Genomic DNA, 18,752 nt, shown 5'->3' with positions numbered 1-18,752 from the left:
CTGGTGAGCATATCTATAATGACCAAGTGGGGTATTGTATGGAAGGCTTTTGCGAGGTCCAGGTAGGCTGTGTGGACCACCTTCCCCTCGTCAGTGGTCTTGGTGACTGTTTCAAATAACTCAACCAGGTTTAAGAGGCAGGATCTGCCCTTAACAAAGCCAAACTGGGTAGGATCCAGTGTCTGTAGGTCCCCAATATCTTTATTTCTGAGGTCCATGATGATCGTTTCCATAGCTTTGCAGACCAAGCTAGTCAGGCTTCTGGGCCAATAGTTTGCAGTATCCATTGAGGCACCACCTTTGTGGAGAGGGACCACTGTTGCTGTACACTGCTCTTTGGGTACATATCCTGTGGTAAGGCTGAGATTGAACAGTGGTTTAATGTTTGTATTCAATTCTTCTTGGGGTTCATGTTGGACACAGCCCAGGACATTGTCTGGTCCCATTGATGCTGTGTGATTTGCTTTGGAGAGGCTGGCTGTTACCTGGGCATCTGAGATGTCAGGGGGCCAGCACTCTGCTGGGATAGATATTTGCCCTTTTGGTGGGGGGGGGGTTTGCACTGAACCTGTCAGCTCGGATGTTGGCAATGTCTGTGGGTTTGGTTTATTGTTTGTCATTTTGGACTAATTCAGAGCATATCTGGGAATTCCCACCCAGGTTCCAACCATAACTAAAGAAAGCCTTGTGATTATCCTTAGTGTCCTGTACAATTTATATCTCAATGATGGCCTTAGACGATTTTATGTGTGGCCGTAGTTTTTTAATAATACTGATCAGAGATGCCTTCCCTTTTTGGGATTTTGCTCTATCATATAGTAGCTTCCTCCTTGTATTGTATGTTTTTTTATGGCTGGGGTCCACCAGACAGGATGCCTGCCTTTGGAGGATTGAATCTTGGTTTTATTTGGGATTGCATGATCCATGCATTCCTGAAGGTGTTCATGGAATGTGTTTATAAAGGGTTCTGAGGTCTGGGCCATATTTTCCACAGGCAGAAGGGCTGTAAGGGATTCAACCTCAGTTTTGAGGAGTGTGTCATTTGCTTTAGTGAAATTTTTCACTGTGGCTATCTGGCCATGGGCTGGGGTTGGGATGTGAATATCCAGTGAGATTACTCTATGGTCTGATCTTACCAGTGAGGGATACACTTCTGGTCTTGGGCATAGAGTCCCCATGTTGGTGATGATCAGGTCCAGTATGTTTTCCCCTCTTGTGGGAGCGGTAGCAAGCTGTTCCATAGCATTTGAGTTTATAAATTCTAGGAACCTTTGGGCTAGGGTGTTGCAGCTAGGGTAATGCTCCCAGTCTATGTTTGGGTAGTTGAAGTCGCCCAATATAATGGTGTTTGGGGAGACCTTCATATTTTCATGTGTTCTCCAGTCAGCCAAGTGTGGTTCCAAGTGTGGCAACTGGAAGGCGGTTTTACCCACTGTTAGTTGCACATGGATAGTCTCGGATGCTTCATGCTGTGCCAACAACCTGGGGGTGTGGGTATCTTTGACAAATATTGATACTCACCCTCCTTTTGTAGTTTGTTCCATGTTTTGCGGCTGTAAAACATGGTATGAGGTGTAACCTGTTAGTCCTAGGATGCTCTTGGGAGCCTTGAACCAGGTTTCTTTTACTGCACAGATATCAACATTCTCCATGCTGAGGAGAGTTTGGAGTGCATGCATCTTGCAGTTTAGACTACTGGCATTGAGTAGCATTACTTCTAGTTTCTTATCCCTTGTGATACCTATGGAGGTGGGTTTGTCTTTTGAGCCTTACCTAAAAATGCACTATGGGGGTGACAAGAGCCTTTGGCAATATCCAAAATGCCACAGGTGACAGGTGAAAGCCATCCGTAGCGAAGCATCATGTCTTGTCGAGCATGTCATCCCAGGCTGACAGGCATTGGATCCCCTTTCACTGACACCAATACTTAAGCCAATTGTTGTAATTGATCATCTTGTCTTCATATTGTGGCATCATGTTTGGTGAGGGTAGGATGATACTCAAGGTCATCAGGTATGCATATACTACATGGTGTTTAGCACTACCTTACATTGCTTAACACATGGCCATCATGCCTCAGGTGGTGCTGCAGGGCTGCCTATGTCAGATGCACATACTACACTCCCTGCACATGTTTGAAAGCAGGTTGTGTCAACTTAGGCATCCCTTTCACTATATGTGGGAGTCAGAGAGAGGTGTCATTTCCAGGGTTCCTACTGAGCCAGTGTATGTGCTATGCGTTGCCTCTTTGCCAAGGCCAAGGCATACTGGGCACGCCTCCTTCTGCCTACTGGGGCAGGCTCAGGTTGTTCCTCCTCCGAGTCACGCTCTGCCTGTGATGGTCTTGGCAATAGTGGGGGGCTGTTTGGCCCAGGCCTATGCTGGTCCTGCTGCAGCTGTTTTCGCAGAATCATATTATGTAGCATAGCACATACCATGACAATTTGGGTACATGTAGTTGGTGAGTATTGCAAGGCTCTACCAGATGTGTCCAGGCACCGGAACTGTGATTTGAGCAACCCAAATACATGCTCAATTACATTTCGTGTTTGTGCATGTGCCTCATTATGGTGTTCCTGTTCAGGTGTGTGTGCGTTTCTGATGGGTGTCATCAGCCACGGCTTCAGTGCATAGCCAGCATCCCCCACTAAGTGACCGTGTGGGATGTCCCCATTGGCAAATGTCTGGTACAGCTGCGTCAGATGCCAGATATGGGAATCATGGTAGCTTCCAGGGCAGCCAGCACACACATTCATTATTATGCCCTGGGCATCACACATGACCAGGCAGGTGATGGAGGGGAAGCCCTTGCGGTTAATGTAGGCCCTATCCCGCTCACTGGCTGGTGCTTTGATGCATATATGCTTGCAGTCTATTGCACCCACTACCTCAGGGTATTCTGCTATTTGCTGGAAGAGATGCATATTGCTGGCCAATACCTCATGGGAATTGGGGAAGTATACATGATCACCAACGTGCGCTGACATGGCATCCAGGAACTGGTGCAGTACCCTGGATACTGATGCCTGTGATATCCCATCATATCACCAGTTGGTCTCTGGAAGGTACCTGTTGCTAGTATTCTTAGGCCAACACATACCTTGGTTTCCACTGGGATGGGTTCCCCACTGTTGGTTCTGTGTGTGAGGTGTGGCCTGCACAGCTCAACAATTTGCTGCAGGAGGTCTCTGTCCACTCTATAGCGCTCCATTATCTCCAGCTCATGTAACCCCTGGTAGGTGACCCTGGGCCTGTACACTCTTCTCCATCTCCTCACTGTGGGTTGTCCGGCAGCATTTGCATTGTCACCACCCTCAGCATGTTGCATATGTCACCTTATAACAACAATGGCAGCCCCTAGCATTTTTTGTCTGAGTGAAGCTTTTTCAGTTTTCACTTCTAGTAGCTTACTCCAGTGTTGCAGTGTCTCTTGAGAGAAACAAACTGCACCGTTGTTTGCAGAGTTTTAAGTGCTGGCCTGGGCTAGTGTTCTGCCTGTGTAATTGCCTGATTCTGATTGTTTTCACCTGCTAGCTCTACTAGTATTCCCTGGTAGCTTCCTACTATTTGTTGTGCTTTCTTTTTCCTTTCTGTTTGCTCAGGGGGGAGCGATGTGCATACAAGCGCAAACACGCTCACAGCAGCTCACACGCGAGCACACATGCTTAGATGGACTAAAACTTGCTTATTTGGGTTAAAACGTAGGCACACCAGCGCAAACGAGCTTACAGGTCTTTAAACTGTCTTATACATGCTTACTCCAGCTTACACGCATGCACTCATGCTTTCACACGCGCACTCTTTCTTACTCCGGTTTAAAGGCGTGCACATGCACGCATACCCGCTCAGCAAGAAACTTTGGTGTTATCCACAGTATACACCTTCCATTTCATGGCTTTCCCTGGCCTACCTGTTGACACACCTCTTTCCATGATGTCTAACTGACAGCTGACACATGCCACTCTGCTCCTATGAGCTTCACTACTTTCATACATATCCCCCCTTGTGATGTCACCTATCTCCTACTCTGTTACTCCCCATATCCTACTCCTACACTCCACTGACTGTGCTCATTTGCTATGTAAAAGTGCGATTCACTATCCTAACACTCATTTACATAGGATTGCCTACTAATGCTTGGTTACATGTCTTAGACTGGGCTTCTCCCCTTAGCAACCCCTACTCGGTGGCCATGTTATCTTCAGCCTGCTATTCCCTTACATTGTAATTTAACAGTTTTCATAGATTCCACGTTTGTGACTTTTATTTTCTTATTTTATGATTTTTTTAGCGCACCCTGTTTGTGTGGTGCTGCGCTACGCTTAAACATCGGAAATCGCCGGGAAAAAAAAGTATTTTTATTTTAATTTTGCATCTGGGAACATTTCCAATGGCTGTATATTTGGCCATTGGCATGCTTCCTCAACCATATGCAACCTTTATTTGGAGCTGACAAGACTCCATTGTGCTATTTGCAGAACAGTACTCACTTGTCAACTGAGTACATTTCTGCAGCTAACACGGCTCCTACTCGGACAGGTTTGTGCTTCCTGGATCGCAAATTTACCTCATTTGCATGCCTTTCGGCTGCAAGTGAGGTAATTTGCATATCCCAGCCCTGTCCATGTAGGAGACATTTTAGGAGCTCTCTTACACGCCCCTACAAGCTGTTCCTGGATTGCTCATCAGACATGATGGCTGCATGGAGTCTTACTCTACTCGTACACTCCGTGCAAGCCATCGTGAATCCGGCAGAGTGATTTACCTAAGGCTGCACAATGTTTGCTTGCATGTAAATTTAAACTTGCATCACTACAGTTCCTACAATGGTGTTCAACTTACAACAACTCTGTGCTACTTTTGTTTAGTTCATCTATAATCATATGGTATATAATGAATAATTAAACTTTCTAACTGAATGACATTCCTTTTTTATAGCTTATAATTTTACAAGATTTCCTCTGTAAGAGCAGTCATATCGCAGCCAGTACATGAAGCTACTCTTTTTGATAGCATGTTTACATTTTTCACAAATTTAGTTCATGCACCATAGACGTAGGATGATTAAGTTGACAACCTGTTACAAAAATGGTAAAAACTACTGTCGTAACTGGGTAATGACAAATTTGTAAAACAAAACTTCCTAACCTTGTAAATAGTCGATTTAGCATTAGAAGCATCCAAAGTAGACATTTTTTTCAACCAAGCCATGAAACCGAGGGATGCTATTTTTACTTTCATCGTTTTGTCTACCTTAAACCGTGACTTGATTTTTTCAACATTATGAATCCACGTTTAGTTCTATATGTTCTTGTCTTTGATCACAATGGCAGTGGGACATTTCAATGAACAACCCATATCTCCATCTTAATGGAAACCATCTATTATGCATGTCAGAGGTAAAGTACAAAACACACAGACACACAGACACACTGACACACACACACACACACACACACACACACACACACACACACACACACACACACACACACACACACACACACACACACACACACACACACACACACACACACACACAGAGACACACACACACACACACACACACAGACACACACACACACACACACACACAGACACACACACACACACACACACACACACACACACACACACACACACACACACACACACACACACACACAAACTCACAAACACTTATTTACAAGTGCACAAAAAGTGCTACTTCCCTCAAAATTCATCTTTATATATGTGACTTCAGTGAGATCACCTTTAATGGCTATATGCACACACGTCATTCATCACAGAGTCTGTTCTAAAGCATTATGTCGATTTTAAGCCTTATAAATAATACTGTAGTATATCATTTAGGCCTAACTAATAAAAATAATTTTGTTGTGAACACAATATTAAATCACCACTGGACTACTACAACATAACTGTAAATCATGGAAATATTACCTAAGAGGGCAAAAACATTTTCAAACAGGTCCCGAGAAGAAAATATTAGAATTAATATAACTGTACAACAGTGAAATTTCTTAATGGATAAATACATAGAAATGGAGAATAAAAATAATATTTTACACAGTGTAGCCACTTACAGAGTTATAGTGATGTCTAGGCACCTATGATATGTTAATATGTTTGAAAACAAAAGGCTAATTAAACAAATCTGATGAAGGGGTAAAACAGAGAGACAGAAGTGATTGGATAAACAAAATAATTGCATGATGCACCTGTATTTTAATTAGTATAGTCAACAGGTATGAATACCAGGTGCAACTGTAAGTAATGTTTTTAAATATTTTAGTATTAATAATAGTTTTAGAAGCATTTACATTTAAGCCAAAAAAACAGCTAAAAAGTAAAATAGGCAGCCTATAGTACCCACACATGGTGACATATTGCTTGAAAACCTGGATGGAAAGTGGTGTGATTATACTTCTGCAATCTGTGAACTGCTGGGTTGATTTTCCTGCAGTACATACTCTCAAACTCAGTTGGTACAATTGAGTGTAACATTATTATAAGCAGATATCGCCTTTCCACTGCCCAGGTCTCATACTAAAACCATCCGCATTATACCTCATTCAGTTATTACAGATCAGGCACAAGCAGATATATTTGTTTTAGATGACCAACAGACCCACAGCTGAACCTGAAAAGATCAACCAGACTGACTGCCAAGTACAGCAGAGGTCCCCTAATGCCCAAATGCCATTTTACTCCAATCAAAGCCAAACCAAGTATGACATCAGTCAGCTCACTATCAGCACAACCATTTTCTCTACCCTGTCAGTCAATCCTTTTGTATCACCCTTCTCTTTTATTTCCTTTAGTTAAATTGTCATCACATACAGAAGATTAAATAAAAGTGGAGAAATTAAGTATAAGAGAGATGAAAAAAAGGATAATGGGAGAAATCGGGAAAAATATTACGGACAAGTCAATAAATGTAAATTAATCATTATCTCTGATGCAAATACATTTGTTTTCTTCAGGTAAGTGATAATGGAGTGACTTCCTGGAAGAAATAAGTTTATCAGAATGCCTAATTCCTAATATCTCCAGGTAGGGAGCTCCATTAGGTAGGGGTACATTTGGAAAAGGGTCTTTCATAGGTGGCAAGTGTAAAGGGAGGTTTTGAGAAAAGAAGAGAGTTGGTATAATGTAAAAAATAGGTGGAGTTTTTCATGTGCACTTTATTTGGACAGTATCTTTGGTTAAGAAGTTTATATTTGAGTATGTTAAGGAGGACTGTGACCCTGCCAACCACTGGTAGCCACTTTCATTTACTAAGAGGAAGGCAACTGTGTTCAAATTCACTGAGGAGGTGAATGAATGTAACAAATTGGATTTTCAACCATTTAGAGCTAAGTGGTATTATTGGAAGAACCCAGGGATATTATGGGCAATCCATATTCAAGTCAAAGAAGAGGTACGTTAATGGCTATGGGTCATTGGGCTTCAACAATAAGAAGATGAGAAATTATATATGAAAGTCTTGGTTGACCTAAAACTTTGTGGATTTGGGATTTAGCAAGTTTACGAAATGGGAGTTGTTAGCTGAACAGAAGGCCTAAGGATATTAACTCAGTGATATAAGTGATATGGAAACCAGTAGGTTCTGTAATGGTAAGATTATGATCCTGATTAAGCGTTTGTATAAACCAAATAACACTAAAGAACTCTTTATAGTACTGACAGTCAGAATATTTTTTGTAAAACCATTTCAAAATAGATGTAAAGTTAGTCTGAATTTATTTTTCAAGGAAGGAAGTAGACCTATTGCCTTTAAGGAGAACAATATTGTCAGCATAGAGCAAGCAGTTGGTGTAAGGGAGATCCCAAAGAAAATAATTTAGGAAGAATGCAAACAGTAGTGGACACAAAAAAGAGCCTTGCAGAGCACCCTTATCAAATGACCATGTGATATGGGTATTAACAGGTCCAAAGAAAGCAGAAGTATGTTTGCAGAAATAGTAGGGCACATCCAGTCTCAAAAGTTTCAAAAGTAGAATGGAATGATCAACTGTGTCACAGGCTTTTCAAAGATCAGTGAAGATGGCTCCAAAAATTCTACCTTGCTCCATGTTGGAGCAGATTTGATCAGCAAGAGAGAGAGATGGCTGTGATAGTACTCTAATTGGGGTGGAAACCATGTTGACTCTGATTTAGAATGTTATACTCGGAGATGTAATCAAGCAGTTGACTGTAAATGATTTTATCAAGAATGTTAGTTAGGGAACAAAGGTTAGAGATAGAACAAAAGTCATTGTCTGAGACAGCATGATGACTGCATGCTTGAAACTGTGAAGAAGAATAACAATCGTGTCTGGTTTTCAGGTTATCAGTGACTTTACAAATACAGGGATTACGAAACTGATGGGGGTTCAATTTACAAAAAAATTGTATAAATGCCAGAGAAAGAAAGAAAGAAAGAAAGAAAGAAAGAAAGAAAGAAAGAAAGAAAGAAAGAAAGAAGGGGAAAGTACATCAGAATGAAATAGAACAGCTGTGGGATATATTTTTGAAGTTGGACTTGTTTTGAAAAGAAGTTCAGCACAAAAAAATCTGAATTTATAAGCTGTTTTACACAGTTACAGTCACTGCTGGAGATTTGAATGACTTAGATATTACTAGAAATAATTATCAACAAATAGCAAACATACTTGAGAGATCCTTCAGAGTGGACTTAACTTCTTTACTGATAAATACTCACAAACATTATCACAACCTCTTAGGTTTGATAGTATCCTAGATGTAATTTAGAGGCTATCTTATGGTATTACTAATTTTAGTGTAGAACCACAACTGACAATTCACAGCATTTAAGAATAGTGCAGGAGCTTAGTACAAAAGTAGGTAGGATCTTAATAATATCATTAGGAGATTTGATAAAGCAGAGTGTAAATTGATATCCAGTGAAATACAGTCATGTGACTGGCAAAGGATATTAAAGAATGACATCATTGGTGAAAACTGGAACCAGCTGTATGACTTCATGAATACTCCAATAGAATCATCTCCCACTTAGTTCATCCAAGAACTCAAAATACAGCAGTCACCAAGGTGGATAAGACTGCTTATCAGATTGGTTAATAACAATAAAAAAGTACTGGACAGCCTTTTATAAGTTTCCCACTGAGAAAAATAAAGAAATATACAATAATTTCAGGTCAGATTTAAGAAGGGGTATCAGAAAAGACAGGAAAAAACTGAACTCATGTGTACTACTTATACAATAGACCACAAAAAATGCTTTATATGGACTTAAGGGCATACAGCACACAAGCCCTTTTGTTCCCTTGCATTACCTGGTGCATCAGCCCTTTCATTCTCTGGTATTCCCTGATATTCCTTAGTGCATTAGCCCTTTTGTTCCCAAGCAAGACCCCTGTGGGGGTTTGTCATCCAGGCAGATGTTAAGGATGCTTGTGCTGCATCCCAACAATTAATAGTATTTTGTGTTATGACCCATATCCTTCCCTCGATAAGCAAAGCCCATTCTCCCTGCCATTACCATCAATCACCTGAGCTGGTAATTGAACTCTGATCACCAGGCCAGTAATCAGCACATTATCCCACAGTGCCACAAAGCTGTCTGTGATGAGTAAATATAATTTACAATGGAAATGATTGAATCTTCATGTTCCTCATGAAGTATAACATTCCAGATATTTGATTATAACCTGTTTCAAAGAAATATCATTGGAAATGTATCCCAAAAAGGACGATAGATCAACACTTTGACCACAGATGAGTGGATGGTCAAAGTCAGTCAAAACCACTGAAGGACAGATGCTAGTGCAGTAGTGAATCCAGTTGAGGATTCCCTGAGAGACCTATCCAGTACCAGTCTCAATACATTCAGAGAGATGCTATCCATATTCAGCATAGAAGGCCTCTCAGAGGTTAAATTTATAAATGGTTATATTCAGGATTAGGAAACTGAACAAATTCTAGTAAAATGAATGTTAGAAATGAATAAGATGGATAAACGCTTCTTTATGACATTGCAATCATTTTGACAGCACTGTGGAAAAAGTAAACATTCTTGGATACAAGAATATGATAAGTGAATGGGGATCAGTGGCATTGCTAGTATCACAGTAATGCCAATCATAGCTGAGTAATAAATACATTTCAAAAAATAGCCTGAAAGGTATACTACTGAACAATGACATCAGTCCGTGTTTATTTTGTTGTCCCCAAATCTGTCTGGACTTCCTGAATATGTGTTCTTCTCAGAATGCCACTGTAATACATACCATTTCTGTGACTTTGCACTGGGTCTTTAGCCATTCAAGCAAGGCATCGTCTTTGAATGCCCTGGTGGTCCCACCTCTGCTTCTCTGGACATTAGCTATTGTTGTTGCATCCCGAACAATCTCAATCATTCCTGCGAAGGAGAGATTGGAGTAGTCAGTACGGATACACGCAATAGTGATATTACAACAAAGTCAAATAAGAGTAAAGGACAAATGCGAGAGGAAAAAATTAAGTGAGGGAAGTATTACACCAGTCATACCTATATTATTCCCAGTAGAAATGCATCCATATGGTACAAGGTTCAAATCCAGGGAATTTTCCTGCCAAATAGAGTCCATTATATCAAGAGTCTAAAACAAATTAAAAGAAAGGTGGTTAATGGAAAAATGCTGCAATAAAATAACATCACAAAAACAGAATTTACATGGCAAACCCAGGGTCTGAAAGCAAAACAGGATACTCTTAAGCATTTAAGAGATGCGTATATTGAACTTATATTACTCAAGAAAGATGGCAATAAGATAAAGTATGAGTGAATGTTCCATAATGAAATGAGTGTAGGTAGTGGATTACAAGCCTAAAAACATGTGCAGTTTGTTTCTAGAGATCTGTGAATACTATATTGCAACTGTTTAGTTATTCAATTCTCTCACTGTCTCAAAACAATCTGGCTGCAGGTAGCCTTCACTGGTAAAGTAAATACTGTTTTTTGTATTATATTTTGTGGCACCCCATTGACTGACAACCATTGGTTCCACAAGACCAGTTGGCCCATACATTCCCATAGGACAAGGGCTGTTCCCAAGCCTATTTGCTCCTTGTGGAGTGAGATCCACTGATAGAGTTGTTATCTTAGCAGCCATTAGAGCATTTAATTGATATAGTCTAACCCTACTTCTGGGGTGACATGGATACCTTGTCATCATGGAGGGATTTCCTATGATCTTGATATAGAGGTATGCCCACTCTCGCACAGACTTCCACAAGGGGTTTCCACTTCAGCTATTGGACTCACTCACATCCTTCCTCCTGGGGCCATGTTTCTAGGGTAGCAGTCTATGTCACTGCCTTGGAAGGCCAAGTGACCACAGGAGGAAGAGTCATCACAGCCCTCCCTGCCAGATGAATGCACCAACATAAATCATGAATCTCTCACCCACTCATCCCTAACTCCTCCAGTTTCCCAAGTCACTAATCAGTCTCAGATAATTGTGTTTAAAGTCAGTGCTTCATCCATTTGTGTCACAGACATGCGGCCAAAGTCAATGCTGTTTTAATATAGACTGTGATAACCTTCTGTTGACAAAATAACTGAGACACAAGGAATGATAAAATACTTGCACAGTATTTTATTGATGAAGCACTGCCTGTTTGAGTTGGCTTGCATATGTGCAAAATAACACAGGAATTTACTAAGGAATTATGATCAGGATTTAGTAGTACCTTCTTCAAAAAAGTTGATTAGTCCAATACGAAGTATAGCCTGCTAGCCCAGTTTGCTGACTGATAGTTAACTGTTTCAGTCATCTGCACTGAACTATTGCTTAGAGTCTATGACTTGAAGAGGTTCATTGCATTCAAGATCAGCAATGTTTCTGATATAAGTTATGATGACTTACACAAGTTTGGCAGTACTTCACTTACCTTTAATACTGAATGTGATTTAGTGGAAGCAATAAGAAAAAAAGAAGGAAAAATGAGAGAAAACAGTGCTCTTATGTCATATCATTGTGATGTTGCTGCAATGAATTAAGCATGATAAAAGTGACAGGTATATGTACAAAAATAAATGAAAATAATGTGTGGTTTCCAATCTACTTACCATCAATACTTATTCTCATGTTGCAATGAGATCTTTGAAAACTAGTACTTTAACAAAATTAGAGATGGTATATAGTGAGTGACCAGCTTAACATCTTTGTTTCCAACTTAATTTAGCCTTTTAGCATTGTCTAAATTAATATTAAGAGTATTGGGCATTTAGTTTTACTGCAAAGTACTGAACAGAAATACATTTTCCCACCAAAAAGAATACCAAGAATCATGGTTCTGATTATGAAAATGAGAAAAACAAAGCTTGCCTCAGCTACAAAATATCTCCAAGCAGCACACACTAGACAGACAAAGCATTTGTCTTTAAAATCACAGACAATAGGCAGAATAGTTATAAAAAAGCTGAATAATGCACAATATGCACAATTAAAGCAGACTTACAAAAGGACAATACTAAGGTTGCCTGATAAATCTTACAGTGGTTAGGAAGTCTTTTTACCTGGCACAGCTGATTCCAAAATATTATTTAATCTACAGAAACGAAAGATCTTACCTCTCTGTATTCCACATAGATCAGACCTGTTATCAAATACAGTGCGCCTTTTGGGATATATCTTACTATGCATATCAAGCAGCTGGAAAAACTCCAACTATTCCAAACTAAAAAGTTATAGGTGGGAATACTCGCCATAACTGATTGTAGCACACATTTGCAGTCAGAATGGCAGGTGTAGGAGAGGGTACACACTTCCGAGCATAACGTTGGGGCATCGAGGAGTCCAAATACATGGTTTGGCTCCTTGTCCACTGTCACGAGTCAAGACTCCTGCAGGGCCAGTTCCAAGGGATGGAGTACAAGGCAGAGGCTTGGATCCATTTAGCTTGTGACCTCACCAGTGCCACAGGCATTCCCCGGACTGGTGAGCAGGTCCGTCACCACCATGCAGACCTGAAGAGACGAAAGCAGGACCGCCTGAACCAGTGGATACAGGAGGCCCGTGGGATGCAGGATGCCCCACAACTGAGTATGTAGCCATGGAATGCAGTATGTAAGAATTGATAATGGAGTATGTATAATGGATAGGTATGTTTCAATATCCCTTCACTTACTTTACAGCTGCAGGTGACCGTGTTATGAATCAGCAAGCCTATGCTGATAGGCTGCAAGGTTGCACCACCAGGCAGGTTAGTGATTATTCTGCATGTATTGTTATATAAAATATTTTTTGAGAGCATGAAAGAATGTGTTGTAGTCCAATAAAACAGCCATAGAATTGCCTGAATAAGTCCTCTGCATGTACTGCCAGATAAAAATGTCACAGAGGCAGAAAAAGAGTGTAGTAACCCATTAAGAAAGGTAACATATGTCTGGAATAATATCTCTGCAGGCACTTTCATATAACATAAATGAGTGAGCCTGAAAAAAAGATTGTTCTAACCTATTAATAAAGGTATAATATGTCTTGAACATGTCTGCCATAAACACCGTTAAAACAAATAAAGGAGTGAGCCTGTGGAAAAGTGTGCAATGTCATTAATAAAGGACTAAAACCCAGAGTGTGTCTGTGTCACAGAGTCTGAAATGTTGTAGTACCTTTGCATTATACAAACAGTACTGTTTGAAAATGTGCTGGCAACCCAGAGTTATGCAGTCCCATATAAAGTGGGTGATGGAAGTGCTAGTAGCTGTGAAACATATATACAGTCCACAATAGTCAGTTACTGGCTGGCATGAATAAGTAAACCTGGCACACATGTAGCATGTAATTATTCACCAGAAATGTGAGTGTGTGTTAAGAAATGCAGGGTTCTGTACAAATCGAAGTGAAAATGTCATGTGAAAACATCCCAGATATGTAGATAAAGAAATATAAATGCAAACAAGAAATATGTAGCAGTAACATCTGCATCCTGGACAGTTAATGTCAGATATAGGTCAGGCATATATTGAACTAGCTAAACCCATGACAGAACCTAATGTATGGTGGGAAGTGTAATAATATAGGTAGGGGATATACACTTGCAGTCACTGGGAATGTAGTGTAGACTAAAAGGTCATTATAAGATGTTAACTGATGTTTTTTCTACACCCTACCGTATGTGCATAAACCATGCAATTCCACACCTCAATGGGTATGCGTAATCGTAAATATTTGTTGGGACATATGTCCTATTGTTTTATAAATATTTGCATTGATGTTGACGCATGTGCCCTATTCAAACACCATGTTCATGGTGGCCTGTTGCTACCAAACATCCCTGCATGCTGTTGGCATATCCACTGTTGTTCAATATATGCATGTGTTATGCTTGCTGTTCAACTGTTGGAACCTTGGTGTGTTGGGTTAATGGGAATATTACTGCATGCTGTTACAACTAATCTGGAATGTTGTTGTTTATGTTGTAAGTAAATACACCTAATCACAGAACGTATGGGAAGGCCGGTCCCAGCGGACCCACCTGTCCTTCCTCAGTTGGCGAGTGCACCTGGCACCAGTGGCTCTGGTGCCCAGCCCGGGCTCCCCTCCTCCGTTGGTCCTGTGCCACCTTCAGGTGGAAGCACTGCAGGGGATGGGACTCATCCCCCCGTGCAAGCGTGGGCGGAGGAGGGCCACCTGTCACCCTTGCTAGAGTCCGGGCTGTGGTGCGTAGGGAGATCCAGCATTCAGTTGCTGATCCCCTACGCCAGCTTGAGGTGAGAGTGGCGCATCTCTCAGGTGAGCCTGCCCGTCCTACACAGCCCTCAGCACAGCCACCCTCAGGGTTGTGAAGGTGCAGTGGTGACTGCCCATGGGTGGGGATCTCAGTTCCACTGTTATCATCTGTGGGCTCATGGGCTTGCGATTTCCAAACATCCTTCCCCGTCAATTGTGTTCACCCACCCCATGTGTCAAACTCTGTCCCTGTATGCGTCTTTAGAAGGAAAAAGGCTAGCTCGTAAAATATATTAACTTCTGCACAGCTCAAACAGAGTATAACACACGTATAGCCAACACTAGTGTTCCACAAAAATTCAGGCTAAATCCACTCGTAATGATAAAAAACAATTCTTTATTGAAAATAAGGTTTAGCGCTTTCATCTGTTAAAAATCAGACTTCCTCAGAACCAAAATGGAGTACTTCCTGTTCACAATTAATTAACCTTTTTGGCGCCAAAAATTCAAAAGGAATTTAAAGAGACATAGTCATAATAACTCTATATATACATACTACTATGCTAAAAACAGCTAAGCATTTCAACAGATCCAGTGTGCTGATATGAAAAATGACAATATAAATATAATGACAATGTAAATAAATAAAAATAATTATGGTAAATAAAATAAAATACACTCTGCACGTACTAACTTCATCTTAAAACATACTCCAAATATATGTAATAGTGAAATGGTAAAACTTGCATGACTAGTGCTCATAAATTGTAACAAGTCAACAAAAATCAAAATACAATGGCAACATCCATGATATATATATGCCATGATTAAAAATGGTTTAACACTTATATTTTCATTTATGCCAGGTGACCTAATGGCATCTGTCAAAATTTGCCACTTACTTTCTTTCATGGCTAAAAGTGCTTTCCAATTTCCCCCATAAGTAAATACTTTTACGTGATCTATAATGGCAAGTTTAAAACCATGTGATTCACCATATATGGATATGTGTTTATAAAGTGCATTGTTATTGTCTTTAATCTTTATCTTATAAATATGTTCATATACTCGTTTCCTAAGGGCTCTCTCTGTTTTGCCTATATATAATGCGCTGCAGGCATAACATGTAGCAATATATATGACTTGTTTGGTGCTACAATTTCCTGCTTTGCATTTAATATTAGTCTTGTTGATATCTCCTAACTTAATATTGCCTACCTCATTTATGGCATAACATTGTTTGCAGGTACCGCATTTTCTAGTTCCCATCGACAGCTTTGTATTGTGTACCGTTTTTTGTTTAGAAGCTTTCTCCAATAATTTTTTAATGTTGGGTGCTGTTTTATATACAAAACTCTGATAATTGCCCAAAACGGAAGCTGCATCATCATTTACTGTTACTAAGTTCCAGTGCTGTCTTAAAATATCTCTAATATACTTTGTGTAAGGAGTATACATCAAGACGCAAACTCGATTACAACACATACCTACATCGTCATATCCCTTCTTTCTATTATGAATCTTCATAAAATCTAAAGACTTGCCAATAAAGTTGGAAATTTTTTACCCCATTCATTCTTCACATAGTTGGAAACTTGTGATAATAGGGCTGAGGGGTATCCTCGATTACTAAACATATTACTTATTCAGTCAACTTCCCTATTCATGATTTCTCTAGTAGATGACATACAAGCTGCCCTAATACATTGTCCTTTGTAGACATTTCTGAATATATGGGGAGGGTGATAACTATTAAATTCAATATAGTCACTTGAAAAGGTTCCCTTCCTATGAATTTGTGAAATAAATCCCTTATCAGAATGGCTAATATATGTGTCCAAATATGCTATGCCACTCTCACTGATGTTATGAGTGAACTTTAAAAAATTTGTTGTGCCATTAATAAATTCCATAAAAGAATTAATCTCATCTTTTGAACCCTTCCATAAGATGAATAAATCATCCAAATATCATGTATAATATGCTATATTGGAATACAATTGGCTCTTGAACACATATTCTGTTTCCCATTGCAACATGACTATATTGGCGAAAACGGGGGCACAAGAGGCCCCCATAGCCACACCTTTGCATTGCCTAAAATATTCACCTTGAAAATGTATATAATTATGGTCCAAAACTAGTCCCATAATATCTACCATAAGGCATATGCGGTCCCAGTCCATGTTTGAAAACTTTGTCAGACTGTTACTGAAATACTCTAAACCTATATCCTTAGGGATACATGAAAAAAGATCCACTGCGTCCACTATGTCTATGGTGATGAAAATGAGATCCTTATTCCATATGTCTGATGTAAGCTGAATCCTTTATTAAGTGAGTGATTTTTTTCATAAATAGGCTTTACCCATCTATCAATGGCATCTCCTAAAGGATATGTTTTGGATCTTGAACCAGAAACTATAGGCCTAAAAGGAAGGCTGGGTGATACACTTGTGTACTTTGGGAATTCCTGTAATAGTAGCCAGAGTCGGATATTCAACTTTTAAATATTGGTAGATATCACTGGTAATTCTATGATCAATAAAATATTCTTCTAATGTTAGATCAATTCTTTTGTAACCAATATTAATCTCATTTAACGACACTACTTCATAATTATTTGATGAATACAAAATATTATGCATTTCATTAACATAATCAAATGTATTATATATCACAATTCCGCCCCCTTTGTCGGGTTTCATTAATCTAATATCCTTATTGCTGATAAATTGATTTAAGCATTGTCATTCTACTTCATTCAAATTGTCCTCAATATCTAGCTTATAACAACTGTTGGTCTTAAGATTTTTTTTATAATTTATAAATATCATGACACACCATCTTCTCATAATTACCCACTTGATTATTTGATATGGGTATATACGTACTTTTCTTTTTTAATCCAAGATGTTCAGTCGGTCCTTGTTGCGTGTTATGTTCTCTAAACTGCATAGCTAAATTGAGTCTTTGACAAAATAATTTGACTTCTTTAATAATATCCACAAGTTGGAAACCTGTAGATGGAATAAATTTCATACCTTTACTGAATAATGTAAAAAATTCTGGAGTAATGTTCATATCAGTATAATTAAACACCTTAAACCCATTGTAAATATGAATAATGTTTTCCACTTGGGTTTTATTCCTATCATTATGTTCTGGATACTGTTTGCTATCTTGACTATCAAACTCAACCGTGTGCGTACTATGAGATATGTCACATACTGAAAATTGTTTAGGAAACTTATCTGATTTAACTATTTTATTTGATTTTTTGCCGCGGGGTAAAATCTGCCCCCCTGAAAATTAGTTTCCTTATTAAAATATTTACCTCTATTTCTATTATATACTGTGTTATCATTGGAAGTTCTATCCTGTGGCCATATGTAAGCTCTATTTTGGTAATATAACTCTACATCTCTCTGTATTTTCTTATTCTTCCTGTTGAATATTCCTTGGGCCTTTTGTTCAGCATAGTAGAACTGTTTGTCATATAAATATTTCCACTGTGTAAACGATATATCATTTACTATATCTTGGTTCAATTTCTCAAACTCTCGAATCAGGGTAAACAATTTCTCATTATTGAATTTGATGAGCATATTCATATATTCTATACCAAAATTATCAAACATTTTATTAAATACTTTAATAGTACCTATGTTGTATTTCAGGCCCATAGGTAATTTAAAAAATCTAAGGCCTTTAGGTACTATTTGCAAAGAAATACACTTGGCTAAATATGCATTATCTATCTTAACATTCTTTATATTTAATAATTTATTTCTGAGCATATTAATTGAGTCCCTTAACGAGCCCTTAAAAGGGGCATGTTGTCCTCCTTTGTCTTGACCACTACCATGTTCAACATTAGTATCAAAATCATATTCATCCCTTAAAAATAAATCAAGACAGTCATAATTATGTTGACCCACTGTCCTGTTCATGCCACCTGAAACATGTCCAGTGATTTTATTATGTTTATGATAATTGTTTCCTAAGAAACTGGAAACAAATCTATTATCAACAGTACCTTTTAATTGTTCAGTGCGAGTTCCAGTG

General features: G+C 39.1%; 1 protein-coding gene across 2 annotated transcripts in view; it reads right to left on the bottom strand.

Annotated features, from left to right (window-relative positions):
- Positions 1–18,752, bottom strand: part of LOC122807739 (phosphatidylinositol 4,5-bisphosphate 3-kinase catalytic subunit gamma isoform-like) — a 782,658-nt gene that overhangs the window by 66,369 nt on the left and 697,537 nt on the right. For both annotated transcript variants that reach the window (XM_044078723.1, XM_044078724.1), the window contains exons 7-8: positions 10,517–10,607; positions 10,257–10,387 (exon numbers count right to left, since the gene is read on the bottom strand). In XM_044078723.1, coding sequence (XP_043934658.1) covers positions 10,257–10,387; positions 10,517–10,607 — 222 coding nt within the window. The remainder of the gene's footprint in view (positions 1–10,256; positions 10,388–10,516; positions 10,608–18,752) is intronic.

Source organism: Protopterus annectens, chromosome 7.part1 (assembly GCF_019279795.1).
Source record: "Protopterus annectens isolate FY-2018-M chromosome 7.part1, PAN1.0, whole genome shotgun sequence".
Taxonomy (NCBI): Eukaryota; Metazoa; Chordata; order Ceratodontiformes; family Protopteridae; genus Protopterus; species Protopterus annectens.
This window is presented reverse-complemented; position numbering and strand designations above follow the sequence as displayed.